At 44.0% G+C, this 19,348-nt stretch overlaps 1 protein-coding gene across 9 annotated transcripts in view; it reads right to left on the bottom strand.

The window, feature by feature from the left end:
* Positions 1–19,348, bottom strand: part of ERC1 (ELKS/RAB6-interacting/CAST family member 1) — a 482,416-nt gene that overhangs the window by 106,930 nt on the left and 356,138 nt on the right. For all 9 annotated transcript variants that reach the window (XM_045295888.1, XM_045295890.1, XM_004710293.2 and 6 more), the window contains one exon: positions 17,021–17,165. In XM_045295888.1, the coding sequence (XP_045151823.1) occupies positions 17,021–17,165 (145 nt within the window). The remainder of the gene's footprint in view (positions 1–17,020; positions 17,166–19,348) is intronic.

The raw sequence follows: 19,348 nt of genomic DNA, 5'->3' as shown, positions 1-19,348 counted from the left end.
GGGTATCCCCTCTTATTCTTCAACATCCACCATTTTCTGAGGGCTTTTCAGTGACCAGTTTTCCAATCATCTCATTTTTATAAGTTCTTCTTGATATTGTGACTTTCCTAAATCTTAAGCTTAATAGAAAAATGCTAGTGGCTAACAGGTATCTAAATAAATGCTGTACAATCTTGTGGGGACCAGAAAAATGTACATATGAATATATGAGAGTAATGAATAGTTGGTGATAGAGAATATAGGGTTACTAGAATATTGGTTTTGAATTATGGCTGCTAAAACATTAACATAACATTTCACCTCCCTCTCCACCTTACTGTTGTCCTTTGATCCATTCAATAATGTCCAAGATTCCGGCAATCCTCAAATCACAGTGACCTCCCCTTATGGCTGTCGGTTTTTCATGAGCGCATTTTGTTGGTGGTGGTAAGTACTACATAGAATGTTGCAGGGTAATTTGTTGATGTTAGCATTTTCAGATGTTCACTCGCATTCAAAGACAAGTTCAGTCACATTAACAGCTTGCTTACTGAAAAAGACAACGTGACTACTAGGGCTCTAGTTTACCTCATACTCCTTTCTCTTGCCTTTGAATATGGAGTTAGCGGCTTAAATGGTTAAGCCCTCAGCGAGTAACTTAAAGGTCAGAAGTGTGAATCTACCTGGGTGCATAGTAAAAAGATGCCGAGGTAGAAAGGTGTGCCAAAGAGCCACTGAAAGCTCCGTGCAGCACAGTTCTCCTTTGAAACACATGAGGTTGCTCTGAGTGGAAATGAACTGGTTTCACTTTCAGGATAAATAACATGTAAGTTGACAGCATGCATGTATTAGTTCATAAACAAGGCAGTAGGGAACAGAGACTGTGGGCTAAATACTTTTTACCGGTTTCTATAACGAGAAGCTTAATTGGGGTGGGGGGAGAACCAAGGCATATACCCTCAAACCAATTTTTCTAGTTCTACTTATTGAGATCCTCAGAGCCAGGTATTGACAGGAAACGCAGTATAAATCATGCCACCTGACAGACGCAGAGGAAGAAGCAGGGGTAGGAGAGGCACAAGCAGGGCGCAGGGGACCAACAGTGATTTAAATGCAGTCAGACAATTCAAGAGGGATCAGGAAAAGCAGAGGGTTTATGAATTCCCTGTGGTATGATAAAAGGCAGAAGATTTGACAATAGGAAGGGAAAGTTAGATTTGAGACTAAAAGAGATGGAAAGGAAGACTCTTATCAAATTTTTGTGAAGAATTTTCCTACATCTGGAATTGATGATGAGAGAGGGGAACAGATGGATGAATGGAGACTGCGTGGAATCCAGATTTCCTAACATATCCAAATTTCTGGACTTGACTTGCTCTGATCATGCAGAACTTTGAAAAATATTATTTATTTCTTTGTTGGATTAAAAAATGGTTTTAAGGAGATGGTGAGTAATTAGGATCTATTTTTGAACTTCAAAATGCAGTATATATTTTAGAAAAGAAGCAAATTTCTAAAGACAGATTGGAATAATCCTTACATATATGTCTCCATATAGTTTATGATTGATTAATTTAAGACTATTTTGAACCAAATCAGCAAATATTACATACATAGGTCATTCTGTTGGTTTTTCAAGATATAAATACTTTTAAACATAAAAACTCACTTGACATATATCCAGCTAGTACTATAGCTGAGGAAGAAGATGGCTAGAGAGGGTAAGGTAGGCAGCCTATACCTTATTTGACCTCGCTTACAATTAAAAAAATATGCTAGTTATCAACATTTAGAAATCAAGAGAGAAGTAGGAAAGTCAAGATTTGGGGGGATGGGGAGGTGGATGCTTGGTTTGTAAGTGTCCCTCAAAGGCTCAACTGGTCTTTATTCATTGAGAACAGCAGAGAAGAAGGAGAGTGTGAAATGGGATATGGAATGTGAGGCTAACTGCCGCCATGAACTAACCAACCGCCTCCTTTGCCATGAGATCAGAAAAACTTGGTGCCTGGCTACTCCTGCTCAACACTTTGATCAAAGATCTATAGAAAACTCTTGATCAAAATGGGGGAAAGGATGACCTGAATTTCAAAGTTTTATGGACTTTAGATGGAATCCTCAAACTACTTTTAACCCTTTAAATAAAATGGTACTTGTAGTCTTCTTAAATATGAACAGTCTAGCGTAACTAATAAAACAGGTCTTTGTACATTATGTTCTTTTAAGAACAGTCACGGCAAGTAAAGATGTGTTGCTAGAGCTCCAGGTTTACTCAAAGCAAACCACATTTGAAAATGTCTCTGTGATCAGAGGAGGGCTGCAGAAAAGTATTCTCAGTCTTGGTCTAATTGGGTCACTTTCCCAAAAAATGGGTACTTTCTGCTTCAAGGGAAGAAAACTATTGGGAGGTCAGGACTAAAATAAAATTTTTAATACAACCCTAGGGGACATTCCCGAAACACTGGAACTTAGTAACAGTTTTACAGAAGTGATGTTCACATAAAACAACAGTCTTAGAGAGGGATCAAAAGTTTTTTAAGGAAGGTCAGTAAGATGGTAAAAGAGAGGTCACCTCAGAGGGGCATGGTGACACTTTTTGGATTGCGAATGGCTGTGATAGATTTTCTCGGAGAACATAGGACAATCACGCGGGAATATTATGAAGAAGTTTTAAGAGAATGGAAGACTGCATTGGGTGAGGGCATTTTCCCCCTTTCGTGACACTGCACATGCTCATTCTTCAAGCTAAGTCAAGGCTGTGAATGATATGTCAATGACACTGCTGGGTAGGGGTGGGGGTGCGGGGGAGGGAAGCAGCTGTCCTCTGCAGACAAAGCAAAAGGCTACCAGTCCATCCCTATTTGCTTGTACTACTCTCCACTTCACACATGCCTTTCTTGAATTATCACCTGCCTGGTCCTTGGAGCTCTCGGGCGAGGTGTCATAAAGGCATTTAAATAGTGCTTTGTAAACTGTTAAAGTGCTGTGCATTCACCTATATGATTATCATTACTCAAGGTTACATATTTAGTTATCAACACATTGAAGTTAGAGCTCCAGACCTCTTGACAGTCAGTTTAGTGTTCTTTCCACTGCACCACACTGTTTCACACAAACTGGGAGCAGCGAGACAGTAACAATCAGAGAATGGGAATTCTGATATTGGGGCAGTCAGGGGGAGTCACACCACTGCAACCAACTTGGCTTAGAATAAAAAAACAGTTAACAACAATTGTAGTGCAGTACATGTACAGTTTGTCTTCCCCCACTTCTCCCTCTTCCTCCCCTTCATCTGTTTTAACTTCAGCCCCAAAGAGGGTGAATGTGTGAATGAAAAAAAGCAGAGGCTGACTTTGTTAATGATAAGAAAAGAGAAGTTGACTTCATGGTTAGGAAACTGTCAACTCTGAAGATGAGTGTTGAAGTGAAGATTAAAGAATAGTTTAAGAGCAGAAGTGGAAGGCAATACCAGAGGTGGACAGTGAATGGAGAATGCTTTGCATCCACTTCCTTTCAATAAGTATGGATGCCACCAGCAGGGGCAATCGAGCTGATCTTGGTGCTGGTGGTGGTAAAGAGGAAAAAGTACATGTACTGAAGGCTTGATAGATAAAAATCTAGAATTTCCTTGTTGTTTTATTTGGCTTTGCCTGGTTTTTGCACTTATAAATGTATCTGCATGTCTATCTAGATAAGATAGGCAGAAAAAATAATTCGGAGATGAAAAGCATGGGACCAATGGTTCTGTGGGGGATATGGGACAAGGGGAGGTGAGAGAAAGGAGGGGGGGGGGCCGGCAACCAACCCAAGGACAAGGGAAAAACAAGCGAACTAAAATCATTGGAGAAAGGGCATAGGATGCCTAGTGGGGCTTAATCAAGGGTAATGTAGCAGCGAGGAATTACTAAACCTGAATGAAGGCCAACATGATGGTGGGACAATAGGAAAGTAAAAGGAAATAGAGGAAAGAACTAGGAGGCAAAAGACATTTATAGAGGTCTAAATACAGGCATGTACATCTGCATATATTATATAACGAGAGGGGAATAGAACTATGTACTCATATCAATATGAGACTAATATCAATATGTTAAGAATTAAGGTTGCAAATGGACAATGGGCCTTGACTCAAGTATTCCCTCAACACAAGAACACTTTGTTCTAACAATCTGGCATTCTGTGATGCTCACCTTCCCGATCGCTGAAGACAAAATGGGTGCATAGGCAAATGTGGTGAAGAAAGCTAATGGTGCCTGGCTATCAAAAGACAGTGTCTGGGGTCTTAAAGGCTTGAAGATAAACAAGCGGCCATCTAACTGAGAAGCAACAAAGCCCACATGAAAGAAGCATACCAGCCTGTGTGATCATGAGGTGTTGATAGGATCAGGTGTCAGGCATCTAAGACCCAGAACAAAATCATACCCAATGTGAGTGAGGGGATGGGGGGGAGGGCATGGAGTGGAGACCCAATGCCCATCTGTAGACAACTGGACATCCCTCACAGAGGGGTTACAGGGAAGAGATGAGCCAATCAGGGTTCAGTATAGCGCCGATGAAACACACAACTTTCCTCTAGTTCTTTGGTGCTTCCTTCCCCCCACTATCATGACCTAAAGTCTACCTTACAAATCGGATTAGACCAGAGCATGCACACTGCTACAGATAAGAGCTTGCAATGCAAGGAATCCAGGATAGATAAACCCTTCAGAGCCAATAATAAGAGTAGAGATACCAAGAGGATTAGGGGAGGGTAGGGGTAGAAAGGGGGAATTGATTACAAGGATCAACTTATACTCCCCTCCCAGGGGGACAAACAAGGGAAAAGTGGGTGAGAGGTGATGGAGGACAATGTAAGATATGAAAATAGTAATCTATAATTTACCAAGGGTTCGTGAGGGAGGGTGGGTGGAGGAGGGAGGACAAAGAAATGGGGAGCTGATATCAGGGGCTCAAGTGGGAAGAGAATGCTTTGAAAATGATGATGGCAGCATATGTGAGAATGTGCTTGACACACTGGTTGAATATATGGATTATGATAAGAGGTGTAAGAGCCCCCAATAAAAGTATTTAAAAAATAAATTTTTAAAAAATCTAGAATTCAGGAGGATGAGAATACTAAAAAGATATTAACATTTTTGTCTAAGTCAGTAAGGCTTATTGACTGGATTATAATTTTTTCTTGTGTCAGCTTCTGAGTGTTGTATAATCTAGCTGGATAGGAGGTTTCAACTTCCATGAGTATAAAATAATAAGTTGCTGTGCAGAAATAACGTCACGGAAAACAGCTGAGAGGCAGACAACCGTGTACACAGGAGAAACATCCAGGAGAAAGTGGACTCTGTTATGTGCAAATAAAGCGGTGTCCGATACACACGTTTTCTGGGGATATCTCCTCAGACATGCGGAAGGCACCTGGCACTAAATGCATGGTGACGAAGAGGAGCCTGAAAGCTCCCTGAGACGGTTTCATTCTTCAGAATTCAAATGCTCCCGTGAGATGGGGAGAGGGCGACGACATTCTCCTGTCCACAAACTGCTTCTACAACACGCAAGCTGCTCTACCTTGCTAATTCATTTTCCCTTTATTCCCTTATGACGCTTCGTAGCTTTACTCTAGCATTGCCTTTTGAATAGAACGTAGAGTAGCTTTACTATTTTTCTCTAATTTTAAGCTGGTTTAATAGTATGGGTAGGCTTTTTGGTGAGTTCAGAATTGGTGTCCAGGACCCTAGGCTGGGGACACAGAAGAAATAAGCAACATACATTAGACATAGGGTTTACCCCAAGCAGCAGACCAGGCATGACGATCAGTAGCCCATGAGTCAGGGCATGCTTTTTTAACTCTTTGGTCCATGTAAGACTGGTAGAAGGGATCATACACATGAGGGGCCCTTCTTGCCTCCTGAGCTAAGTGAGAGGCGGCTCTAAGAGTACTTCTAAGACTATTGTCGTCCCATCCTTTTTTTTTTTTTTGGAGGGGTGTGTGTGTGTTTTTAATCATTTTATTAGGGGCTCATACAACTCTTATCACAATCTATACATACATCAATTGTGTAACGCACATTTGTACATTCATTGCCCTCAACATTCTCAAAACATTTGCTCTCCACTTAATCCCCTGGCATCAGCTCCTCATTTTCCCCCTTCCTCCCCACTACCCCCTCCCTCATGAACCCTTGATACTTTATAAATTATTGTTTTGTCATATCTTACACTGTCCGACGTCTCCCTTCACCCACTTTTCTGTTGTCTGTCCCCCAGGGAGGAAGTTATATGTAGATCCTTGTAATAGGTTCCCCCTTTCTACTCCACCCACCCTCCACCCTCCCAGTATCACCACTCACACCACTGGTCCTGAAGGGATCATCCACCCTGGATTCCCTGTGTTTCCAGTTCCTGTCTGTACCAGTGTACATCCTCTGGTCAAGCCAGATTTGTAAGGTAGAATTGGGATCATGATAGTGGGTGGGTAAGAAGCATTTAGGAACTAAAGGAAAGGTATAGGTTTCATTGTTGCTACACTGCACCCTGACTGGCTTGTCTCCTCTCCGGGACCTTTTAGTAAGGGGATGTCCAATTGCCTACAGGTGGGCTTTGGGTCTCCACTCTGCACTCCCCCTCATTCACAATGACATGATTTTTTGTTCTGATGATGCCTGATACCTGATCCCTTTGATAACTCGTGATCACACAGGCTGGTGTGCTTCTTCCATGTGGGCTTTGTTGCTTCTGAGCTAGATGGCCACTTGTTTACCTTCAATCCTTTAAGACCTCAAACCCTATATCTTTTGATAGCTGGACACCATCATCTTTCTTCGCCACATTTGCTTATTCACCCGCTTTGTCTTCAGTGATTGTATCGGGGAGGTGAGCATCATGAAATGCCAGTTTAATAGAACAAAGTATTCTTGCATTGAGGGAGTACTTGAGTGGAGGCCCAATGTCCATCTGCTACCTTAATACCAAACCTATACATATATGCACATAGATCTATTTCCCCTTCATCATATATAAACATATTTACTTATGTACATGCCTTTATTTAGACCTCTATAAATGCCCTTTGTCTCCTAGCTCTTTCCTCTATTTCCTTTGACTTTTCTCTTGTCCCACTACCATGCTCAGCCTTCATTTGGGTTTCAGTAATTCCTCTCGGTTACATTACCCTTGACCACGCCCTACCAGGGCTCCTACACCCTCCTCACCACCGATTTGGATCACTTGTTGTTCCCTTGTCCCTGGGTTTGTTAACACCCCTATCTTTCCCCCCCACTTCCCCCTCTCCCGTGTCCCCTGGAATTGTCGGTCCTGTTGTTTTCTCCTCCAGAGCGTTCATCCAGCCTATCTTATTTAGACAGACCTGTGGAGATAATAGCATGCACAAAAACAAGACAGAGCAAAACCAAGCAACAAAATAAAATAAAACAACAACAAGCCAATGACAAAAAACAAAACAAATCACAAGAAGAAGAAAGAAAAGCTTGTAGTTAGTTCAAGGACTGTTTGTTGGTCTTTAGAAGTGTTTTCCTGTACAGTCTGATAGGGCGCTAAGCCCTGGCCCCAAAGTCTATTTTTGGTACTCCCTGGGAACTTTTTTGCTCTGTTCTCCTTGCTGTTCTGTTGCACACCCGTAGTGTTTTGCCTCGGTGTGGCAGGATCAGATCGGGTGTAATTCCCACACTGTGTCTCCAGTGTTGTCCCCTGTAGGGTTATGGGTCAGTGAGGGATATCATGTCTCATAGTAGGGGCGGCCATATGGTCTTCTCTGTGGACTGGCTGCTCTGAGTGGGAATATCGTCCTCAAGGTATTATGGGCCATATGTGCTCCACTCTCTCTTCTTGCCCCTTCATTTGCTCTGATCAGACATGTCCCTCTCCCTGAGCTATAGATTCAGTGCTGTCCTCTGAAAAAAAATTCTTCTGGGGGGAGGGGTATGTGTCCACGTAGTTGAGATTAGGGCTGGCCCCTCAGACCCCATCCTTTTTTAAAAATACATTCTTCAGTAGGCATCAGGCTTGATTTACCCTGTGCCATTCAGAGAAGAGATGGGTTAGGGCATACTGGCCAGTATCAGATTTCAATGGCATGCTTCACGCTTACAGAGTTAAATGCAAGGAGTGAGAGACACTAACATGGTCACTGCAAAGACAGCGTAGCTCAGTACTTTTATGTGTTTACGGACACTTACCAACAGAGTCAAACCTATTAATATTAAACAAAAGCACTTCCCACATGCATATATTAGGTAGCCAGGATAGGAACAGAGCGTTGTCCCTCCTAGGGCTGAGAATGCCCACATAGAGGTGGTTGGGAAGGAATCAGGCAACCATTAGATACCCATAAAGACTCCCAAACTGAGCATGTTCCAATTCAGGCCCCAAACCAGGTGGGCGGTACACCTGGGTGGCCCAAGCAAGGCCCAGGTTCATGACCACACTCAGGTAGGCTTAATTCAGCCAATGGGATCAACCAATACCTTCAACCATGCCTCCCCAGCCAGACGTTTAAAATACCCCAGCAGCAGTGGCCAGAAGGCTGGTCTCTTTTTACCCTCCTGCTGCGCCCTTGTTCCCGCACCCACTCCTAAACAGCGTGTACTCTTTTGACAATGTAAAACCTGAACTCCTCCAGTCCTTCATAAAAACTTACTTGGATCACAAAACAGGCTTCAACGTGAATTCTTTCTTGTGCAAAGCCAAGAACTGAGGTATTGTCCACTCGAGAAACCTCACACATATTAGGAGTCCTACTGGAAAAATAGGAGCCATGGTGGAATAGTTTATATGGTGGCTACTAATAGTCAACCCTAGCTGTCTGCAAGACAAAGATTAAGCTTTCTGTTCCTGTAAAACAGCGGTTCTAAACCTGTGGGGCATGACCCCTTAGGGAGTCGAACGACCCTTTCACAGGGTTCGCTTAAGACCATGTTTCCGATGGTCATAGGAACCGAGACATCACTCCTCTATCGTTTCCAGGAGGGTCTGCCCACAAGCAGATATGCCCACATACGGGTCACCACAACACAAGGAACTGTTTTAAAAGGTTGTGGCATTAGGAAGGTTGAGAACCACTGCTGTAAAGGTTTACAGTCTCAGAACCCCAAAGGGGCAGTTCTACTCTGTCCTATAAGGTCACCATGAGTCAGCATCAACTTGAATGGAAGTGAGTTTTGTTTCGGGTTTTAGTGGAACAGTAAGTGGTTAGGTGCTCAGCCTAACCAAAAGGCCAGCAATTTGAACCCACCAGTCATTCTGTGGGAGAAAGAGGGGGCCGTCTGCATTTGGGGCAGGTCTCCTCTGTCCTGCAGGGCTGTTATGAGTTGAGATTGATGAGTGAGGGCTTGGTTTGGTTTTGCATATATGGGGGACACTGGTGGGTCCATTGCAGAATTCCTGTCATCTATGCCGAAGACCTGGGCTGGAATCTTGGCCAACACATCTCAAGCACAGCCACCTACAAACTCGTCTGTCAGGAAGGTTTGCATCAGGCTAAATAGATTTCAGAAGGGCCAAACTAAAGCAAACGTCTTGTGACGGTCAGCCAGTGAAAACCCTACAGTCACAGCCCTCCAATTCCGCTGTCCACCAGGTTGCCGTCAGTTGGGTGGGGGCAGTTCTTCGCGGTCATTTACAATAACAGCATGTATCACAACACATAAACAGTGAAAAATGAGACTAAAATATCACACAAGAGAGTTTGTAAACAGTCGATACTTGGCTAGAAATAATATTTGTGTGTGTGCGATCACTTTCCCTATGAGAGTGTTGTTTGCCATAAGCATGAATACTCTGCTGGGAGTCATGGGCAGAATGCCCTCACTATGCAATCTACTTCAGGACATCTTCTACAATCCAGGTCCCTGATACAGCAGTCAGCAAGGTGCACTCTGTCCCTCAGGCCTTAAGTTTAAGGGTTGTGACTCCTCCCCTCCTTAGAATGACTGGTTAGCCCGCTGGTGATTCAGAAAGTAAGAGGGGGAACAAGAAGGAAGGATTGCTGTAGGAAGCAGCTAGTGAAACGGAAAATGTCTTTCTCTGGCTCAGTATTATAATACAGAATGATCACAACTCAAGATTCTACATTATGGATGTGGCTTTAAAGGCCGATTCCCCACATTTCTTACTGGCAGCAAACATCCATCAAGGGTTTCATTGATAAGGAATAGTTTTAAATGCGTAGAAGCCTACCTACTTACATGTGTATTTTCTTCACAAGTTAGGACTTTTCACATAGCAATTAAAAAAATCCATAAAACAGAATAATAAACCCAATATGGCAAGGTTTATGAAATTAGGTTCAGTCAGTAGATTGTTAAGAGTATCTTCACACTATTTAGTAGGGACCAATCCAATTAAATTCTCTGCTCTAACTTGGTGGTCCCTAAATGATGCTCCAACAAGTGGGGCAGGATCCGGAGCTAAGAGCTTAACTAAACCAGTCTGAGCTTGTTTGGGCGATGTCTCCGTCTCACACTTATTGTCTTCAGAAAGACACTGAGCCAGTTCCTCTCCAGCACTTCGTGGATACAAACAAAGTGCCTCTGGAGACACGAAACGATAGATTTATGTTCTTTAGTCAAACTTAAAATAGGTAAAAGATATCACAATTCAAAATCAAAACGATTTGAGTTGGACCGGGGAAGAATTAATATCAAATTTGCAGACACTGTGGTTTAAAAAAAAAAAAAAAGGCATCCACATGGGAACAAATGACAATATTTTGCTGCTGGTGTTGTTCTAGCCCTTGGGAGTGAACACATGGAATTTACTGATGTTTCAAAAACATATCCTTTGGACCATGAATAAACACTAAAATATTTTGTCCAGGGGACAGTTTATTTGAAAATTTCGAAGGCCTACAGGGGTTCTGATAAGAGTGTCTTTTCAACCATAACACTTCATAGTTACTACGCCTTGCTGGTATACTGGAAAGTAGCTTTCATTACTATGAGGAGAAAAAGACAGACGGCATGTTTATGTTGAAAGGTCTGCCAATGGCCAGCCCTCTGGAGGTGAGAAAGAGGACCAGAACTCAAAACCCGAAAGGCACTCGTCTGTAAACACAGCTATTCGCTAACAGAAAGTGAAACCATCCAAAAGGAAGGAGCAGAGGAGAGAGAGTCTGTGTCATGGGCTTCCCGCAAGCCTGTATCTCAGAGTGGGATATGTGCACAGGGCACACGATACTCTTATTGGGGCCACTGCACTTTAACAGGTATGAAGGGAAACGTGAACGCATGTATGCCACGTGGGTTGTACAGCGAGGTGCGGTGTGCTATGCCAGACTGCAGGAAGTGTCCAGTCCCCTAGGCCCAGGCAAGACTTGTTTCCAGGCCTGATGAAGTAAGGTATTACATGGAGCTCCTCACAGGGACTAAAGACTGGCAAGTACAGAGTGGGCAGCCCTTAATTAAAGAGTTATTCAAAATACAATTCACTTAAAAAAAAACCAAACAGCATCTACTGGAGGTACTCAGGGGCAATAGTGAAACAATGCCTTTCCATTAAGAACAAAGTGGTTTTATAAAAGTTAAAACAGGCAAAATACATCTTACCACAATAAAAAACCAAGTATACAAAGATGTTTGACTGAAGAGTGTGGTGGCCATCAGCCCTGAGAGCCTGCGGGTCACGTGGGAAGTAAGGCCAGGACAACTGGAGAGAGCCTGGCCGAACAATGGACTATGCTGAGCCTGAAGCAGCTAAAGGGGAGCCAAAGGGACCAGGAACACTAGGCAGATGCAGGCGTCTTGATCCTTGTATCTGCTGAACAATCAGCTTTCCTGTCGGAGAGACACCTGTCTGCAGTTTACACACCTGGGTACCTTAACACATTACACAGCTCTGCTCTTAACGGTTTACTCTTCTCAAGGAGATCTTGACGCTCTTTGCAGATAACTATCCAACTGGTCTATGAATTTCCCTGAACGGAATGGGATCAAGACAAAACTCATTTTTGTTGCTGGGGAAAAGACGTCATCTGAGCATCCCTTTCCCCACGAAACAACACACTCTACGATTCTTCAGGCCTATTCAGTTAGCTTCGCAGGCCCTCGTCCGCTCAGCTACTGGGATCTGACCACGGGCTCGAGAAAGATGGATGAACTAAAACTAGTTCAGAGCTCTTAAAATGGGACCCATTGAGCAATCTGAGACTGACAAACTGATGATATATTCTTTCTGCTCTGTTTTCTTGCATAATATAAAGGGAGTATAACTTCTCTGTGTGACAAAGTATCTAGAAATGCTGCATAGAGCATCTGGGCGCAGGATGGAAGTGGGCACCTAAGCACGTGGTGTTTGATGTTTTTCTTAATTTCAAGAAGTCTTGTGAGGTAGGTAGTAACATTATCCCAATTTTATAGTCGAGGAACATGAATCGCCAAAAAGCAATCTGTCCAACCAGTAAAAGGGAATAGATTGAGTTACAACCTAAGTACAATGAGCTCTCTTCCAGGCTGCCACTAGAAAGAAGGACATTTGCTTTTCATTAATACACTATCTGGCAAGTAGGAGAAACTCAATGAATCTGAAATGAATGGGCAAATAAGTCAGTTAACGCTCGGCTGACCTGCTGCGGCTGTCAGCAGGAAGTCAGGGGCCAGTGTCTATCTTCTGCAGTCTGAGTGTGCCAAGTGCTTACAACTGGCACTTTCAGCATTTGACCTGCAAGTTTCTTTTAAGGCAAGTGCTGGATTTTGATATCCCTCATGCCTAGAAGGCACTGGAATGAAAGACTAATTAAGACAGATCATGAATCCTGATGCAGGGGATTACAAAATTGCTCCTTTCACACCAGCCTGTCTAGATTCAGACCAAATCATCTGAAGTCTGTAGCCTTTACTCTGACGCTGTGCCAGCTGCTTCTTCCCAACAAGAGTGAACGTCTGGCCGGTCTTGAATAGCCCAGCCTGTGGATGACACACCAGAACGGCAGAGCACGCAGTTTTGGCAGAGCCAGGCTTCACACTAAAGGCAGGTACAATAGGGCGGTTGTAAAACTCTCTAGGTGTAGAGAAAAAACACGGCAGCGGAGAAGAAGGCCATCTTGTGACAGCTGCCTGTGTTGGCCAAGCAGAAGCATTAATGCGCTGCAGGGTTCAATCTGCATTTACATGGAGTCCACGAGTCCAGTGTGGCAGCTCGGTAAGCACAGCAGGGGCTTCTTCGTGACTTCAAGGCTGAACACGCTGGCTGGCACCCGTCAACGCACATCTGGACTCGGTCAGGCAAGTTTTTGTTTTTGTTTGTTGAACTGGCCCTTGCTCTTCCTCAGATGCACGCCCTCCAGTGCTGCTCTGCCATGAATGAGTTACAGAGACAACCACCCTGGGGTGGGGGGGAGGGGTGCTGTGTGGTAAAGAAACTGGGACTGCTGCTATTAGAGGGTGTCCTTCAAATCCTTAAATCCCTTATTGCTGCACTTTTTCCTGACAATGGGCACCACACACGAATGACAATAGCCTATCAGACAGCGGCAGCTCCACTGATTGGAAAACCTGGTCTTTGCTGACTGCTTCCTCTTTAGGAAATGGCCTTTAGATTGAAACACAGTCCAGCAATTCAAGGACTCCGCTCTAAATGAAAACAACATTGATGCCAGATCCTCTTTCCCGGAGGCCGCTCCCTTGTCTGGACTTTAATACACAAGCTTAGAGAAATCACAGATCCAGCGTGTCTCTGGCACGACCCATTCCTTCTTGCTCACAGCAGCCCAGATACGTCGTGAGTGGGCAGGAACGGGAAACTGCGTGGGAAGGAGAAAGAAGGAAGGGCTCCTGAGGAATTATATTTGCTCTCCATCCACATGTAGCGCTACAGATTACTCAGGGCGCACAGCGAGATGTAAAAACACTGGCTCACTGCCACAGAGCCCGATTTTACTCTCGGTGACCCTCTAGGACAGAGCAGCACTGCCCCTGTGGGTGTCTGAGGCTCTAAGTCAGCGGTTCTCAACCTGGGGGTCAAACGACCCTTTCACAGGGGTCGCCTGATTCGTAACAGTAGCAAAACGACAGTGATGAAGTAGCAATGAAAATAATTTTGTGGTTGGGGGGGGCGGTGTTAATCTGTGTACTTTGGAGAAACAAATCCACAGAAACTCATGTATAAGAGAGAGAGAGTTATATAAAGGGTAAGTGCACATCAAGAAAACATCCCAACCCAGTGCTGCCCAAAGCCCACAAGTCCCAACATTAACCCATTAACCCATATGTCTGACCCCAATCCACCAAGTCCTCCTCCATCTCACAAAACAGATTCAATGATGCTGACTGCAGGAGGAAAGCTGAGTCAGTGAATGTGTAAGCATCTCAGCGCTGGCAGGGGTCTCCCCACGGGTGCTCCAGCACCCAGGGCTGCATTAGGGTAGGTCCATGTGGCTTCTCCTCAGGGATTCCTTGCAGGAAGTGAGCCTTGTCAGCAAAAGCAGAGAACTGGCTAAGGCAGCTGCACCCTGGTCCGACCATCAGAAAGTAAGAGACCCAAGAACTCGAAAGGCAAGGCTCACCGAACCATTTATTCCTCAGCCCTTCAATTAACCCCACATGTGTTTATCAGTCAGGTTGGCACAATAAACTAACTACCTCAGGGGGTCACCACAACATGAGGAACTGTATTAAAGGGTCAAGGCATTAGGAAGGCTGAGAACCACTGGTCTAAGTCTTTACAGAAGTAGAACGCCTCCGTAGAGGAGAGGAGCTAGTGGTTCTGAGCCGCCGACCTTGTGGCCGGCAGCCAGCCCACTATGCCACCGGTGCTTCCAGATGCAAAGAGGTTGTGGATTTCGGTTTGTTTTTTAAAAAAAATTTTTAAGAATCTGAAATTTTTAGCTTCTGCTTCTAAAGTAAAAAGTGCATACAAAAAAAAAGTGCATACATTAATTTCCTTAATGACTGAAAACATATAAACTAGAGATTCGAGTAATCAAAATCACTGTGGATGAGATTTAGTACTCTGGTCTGCTAGACAGACAGTCTATTCTATTTGGTGCTCCAGAAGGAAAGACCACAGACTGCTTAAATCATGCCCTCTAACAGCACTCAGGCCTACCTACTCAGGAGAACTAACACTGTCCACAACGAAGACGCACAACCTGGTGAGTTCTGTCCTCAACAACAGCCCCGTTTCAGATGATTTACTCTAGGAAGCCAAATCTGTTTTCAACCAACAGACGCATGTCTTTACTAATAAGGAATATTTCCTTTTTACATACTATTGCTATTGTGTATAAAGCTGGTCTCCACTCGCAGCAACCTGACTGAGGGGGTAGAATTCCCCACAAGATTTCCTAGACCGCCTTTACAGGAGCAGGACACCAGGTCTTTTATTCCGCAGAGGTGCTGGTGGGTTAATTACCGGGAGTGTAAACATTGTACCCCTGGTTCTACTTAAGCAGCCAAAAGTTAAACCAATGTCCTTGACAAGGTCGTTTCACTACGATCAAGTCGATTCCGACTCAGGGACCTTATGTGACAGGGATTTCTAAGACTCTTTAAGGGAGTAGAAAGTCTCAACTTTCTTCCAAGGAGTGGCTGGCAGGTTTGAACTGCTGACCTTGTGGTTAGCAGCCTAATTTGTACTTGTTAGGTTTTTCAGGTGGGAAATACCAGGGTTCTTGGCTTCGCACAAAAAGGAATTCACGCTGAAGCCTGGTTTGTGATCCAAGTGGGTTTTTGTAAAGGAAGGAAGAAGTTTCAGGTTTTATAGTCACTGTACATGGGCAGCCTCGTGGGATTGCACACGCATACCACACTCACACAAGGAGGCCAGAGGGACACGAGGCACAGACTAGTGGAAGGCGGCCGTAAGGTCCCGGTATTTGGGGCATTTGGCTGGGAGGCATGGTGAAAGGTATTGGTTGACCCCACTGACTGAATGAAGCCCACCTGGCCTAGTTTGGGCCCACCCAGGTGTACTGCCCACCTGGCTCAGGCTTGAATTGGCACATGCCCCTTAGCCTTTATGGCTGGCTGAGCTTCACCTGGTTCTCTTCCAACCTCTTCTGTCTGTGGGGGGTGGGAGGGTGGCAAAGGGTGGACGACGACTCCACGCATGCAGAGTGGCACCCCTGTCCGTTTCTAGCTACCTAACATACCCACTACACCACCAGGGATCCATAAAGTAGTTAGGACCCGGGAACAGCTTTCTCTAACTTGTAAATGAGCAAGGAGTTAATTTTGGGAGGTCATCTGAAGAAAAGGGACATCTTTTTGTCATTTTATCTGCAAAGTCAGCCATTTAAATAAAGTCTTTTTCTAAGCAGTTTTAGAGAAAAAATACCTTTATGGTATAAATACAGATTCCTGTTAATTTGAACGTTAAATAGTTCCCAAGAACCCTATCAAACTGATCCCTGATCTCCCAGAGCAGAAAAGAAGGCATGCCTGCACCCAAGAAGCTCCTTTCCAATTCCATGATTTTAGGCAGTAAAGCAGTTTCAGTGAGCCCAAAGCACAGGAAGCGTGACTGTGAGCGTGGGCGAAGACACTGGAGGACAGGGCAGCGGACACTGTGAACAGTGAGGGGTCGGCTGTGATGCGTGACAAAAAGCGGGCTTAGTATGTAATGATCCAGCATTCTCCTTATCTAAGGAGACATGTTTAGCTTGTGTTTCTCAGATTAAAGGCCTTGTACACAAGTTAAGTGTTAAATTAGGCAAGATTTGCATTGGGAGTGAGAAAGGCAAAACTCCGCCTTTTCCTTCAGAGCTTTTGTGAAAACATACTTAAGCCTGCTGTAGCGGGATATCTAATTGGATCTAAGCGGGATAAGGCTTTTTCATTTCAGGTGGGCTGAACGTCATTCCTTTCATCCAGCCACTGACCAAAGTTAAATCAAACTCGAGTCTGGTAAAGAGGAGAAACAGGACTGCTACTGAAAACGAACTGGGGATCATCATTAGGTATCTAATACGAGACATAAGACCGCAGCGCCTCCAGACTGCTCATTCAAGCTGGCAGAGAAATTCGTGTGAAAAGAGAATGGTGTGACCGGCAGGCGACTGCACCTCCTCCATGGGACCCTCCCCAGCGCTCAGTCCTACCTGCTGCTTGAGCTGCTGGACCAGCCGGTCCTTCTCCCGCTTGAGTGCGGCCACTTCGTCTTGAGTCTTTTTCTTAGACGAGGAGAGCTCCAGAAGCGCTATGTTGGCATCTTTTTCACTAATGGCAGCTAGAAGAGCTTCTTGCCTGAAAAAGAAAGCAAATGCAAAGGCTCATTTCATCCTCGCAGATGTCTTGAAGTCTCTACTACTATTACTGCCGTTTTAAGGTGATGAAGTGCGGCTGAAGCAGTTACAGAGCCTGCCCAAGTTCACACTTGGAATAAACGGTGCAGCCAGGAGTACCAATCAGGTCTTTCTGACCCCGGATGTCTCTCTCATGTTGCTATCGTGCCATTTCCACACAGCGTCCCTACAGACAGATGCAGTTCTAGGTATCATGTCAACCAAGCCCGAGACATTTATCTTTAGTACAAGGAATCCTGTCACCTACACATTTTCATCCATTTAACGCATGCCTTTGATAAGGATTCTGTAGCTTCGAGGCAAAGCAGTCATACTGAAATGGAAAACATTTTCATGTATAAAGTGTATAACAGATTGTAAACGTCAATAAGCAGGATTCAGAAACACGGCCATCTGTTCCAGGGGCATTCAGAACTTGAAAATTGTTTTTAATCTCATCAATCAAGTAAGTTTCCAGTTGTGGCTTTCTTTGGCAGTGAGCGACACACTTTGAAACAGTAATTTAAACTTTATATATTTCTTGTGGTTTAGCTAACTGCTTTATGGTTCATGGCCAGGGGGTTACCAAAAAAGGGGGTGGGGGTGGGGGGAAGGTGAGATTTAGGAGGGCAGTGGACATGACAATTTTACAAAATCATCAGAATGAAGTTGGTGAACAATTAGTCTCACAGTACAAAACGTATTCTGTAGGAGCTCATCTTTTATGCAGGCCATCTGTCAGATGAGACTTGATTTGCAGGAACCGTCTAAGTGGCCTGAGCTTTTGACCTGAGGAAATGCTGAACCTGACAATGCACTAGAATGCACTATCCAAGTTTAACCTTGTTTCTATCTTTCGTGAAGATAATGATGCTTCAATGGCACTCATGTGGAAGAGTTCTAGTTTAGCCACATGCTGGAAGGCGATCTTCTCCCAGGCCCAGGCTTTACTCTGGGTGGTTCCGGATCCTGAACTCTGAGCAAGCAAAACTAACAAATGGAAAAGGCACACCAGTTTATATCATGGAAATGAAGACGTGTTTAACTGGTCTTTGCTGTTGGAAAGAATAAAGAGGAGATTCTCATTCACTTCAGTATCACTTCCCACTGTCTCCACACTCATGTAATTCTAAGACATGGCAGACGGTTTCCAACACGAGGCTCTAGTCAACACCAAAGGGATAGCGACAGTCTAAATATATCCATGAACCACTTGAAAAAAAAATATGTTAAGTGGTGAAATGAGCTTAAAGGTGAAGGAGTTCAAGATGGTCTCACTATGCAGAGTTTCCTGTTGATTGCTGTCATCTGTTCCCTTGTGGGAAGCTCAAAGACTGACAAAGATGGAATGAGAAATGTGCTTTCTCAATAGGGGTGTTGCATTTCTGTGTGCCATTAGTCTGACTCAAACGCCTAGTGGCAGGCAGAGAGAAGAGGAAAGAAAGACACATTACTTGATCTAACTAGAGGGAGTGTCACCACCACCTTTGCTGAACATCAAGCACAAAGGCGCTAGGTTTTCGTGCTACTCTGTTTAAGGAATGCATCATAAAACAAAATAGTAAGACATATTCCACGGTGACACATCTTGACTGAATTCCAAACTGTTTTCATAAATAATATGCTTGGTCCGCTATCGGGCACAAGCTAAGCTCTGGAGTAACACATCAAATTCCTCAACTATAATGTGATAGACCAGGTAACAATTTTTGACTCTCAATTTTAAATAAACAACGTGGCATTGAAGACTGAGCCACAGGAATAATGCCTGGTGAATAAGACATGTAAGTTGAAATCTTTGTTTTTTAAACAAATCAAAGTGAAGTTTCATGATGTTAATGATATCATTAACTTTTTATTATTATTGGAAGTGTGCAATAAATTGTCCCAAATCAAACTTCCTTTTCCCATACCTATGGCTCTGAACCTAACAGATTATCATACTACTATCCTTCCTACTTGGAAAGTATACCTTCAAACTGATCTCTACATGCATAAAATATTCCATTATCTTTTCATTCCAGTTTTCCCATGGCTTTTTAAAGGCCCCTTAGCAGTATCTAAAAAGGAGAAGTTATCATCCAGAGGAAAATGCTGTATTGTATATATCAAATAAGAAGAATCTACGGTACATACAATTATACA

This window comes from Echinops telfairi, unplaced genomic scaffold (assembly GCF_000313985.2).
Source record: "Echinops telfairi isolate 266 unplaced genomic scaffold, ASM31398v2 ScPeMD7_6273;HRSCAF=7185, whole genome shotgun sequence".
Taxonomy (NCBI): domain Eukaryota; kingdom Metazoa; phylum Chordata; class Mammalia; order Afrosoricida; family Tenrecidae; genus Echinops; species Echinops telfairi.
The sequence above is the reverse complement of the archived record's forward strand: the minus strand, read 5'-3'. Positions and strand labels throughout refer to the sequence as shown.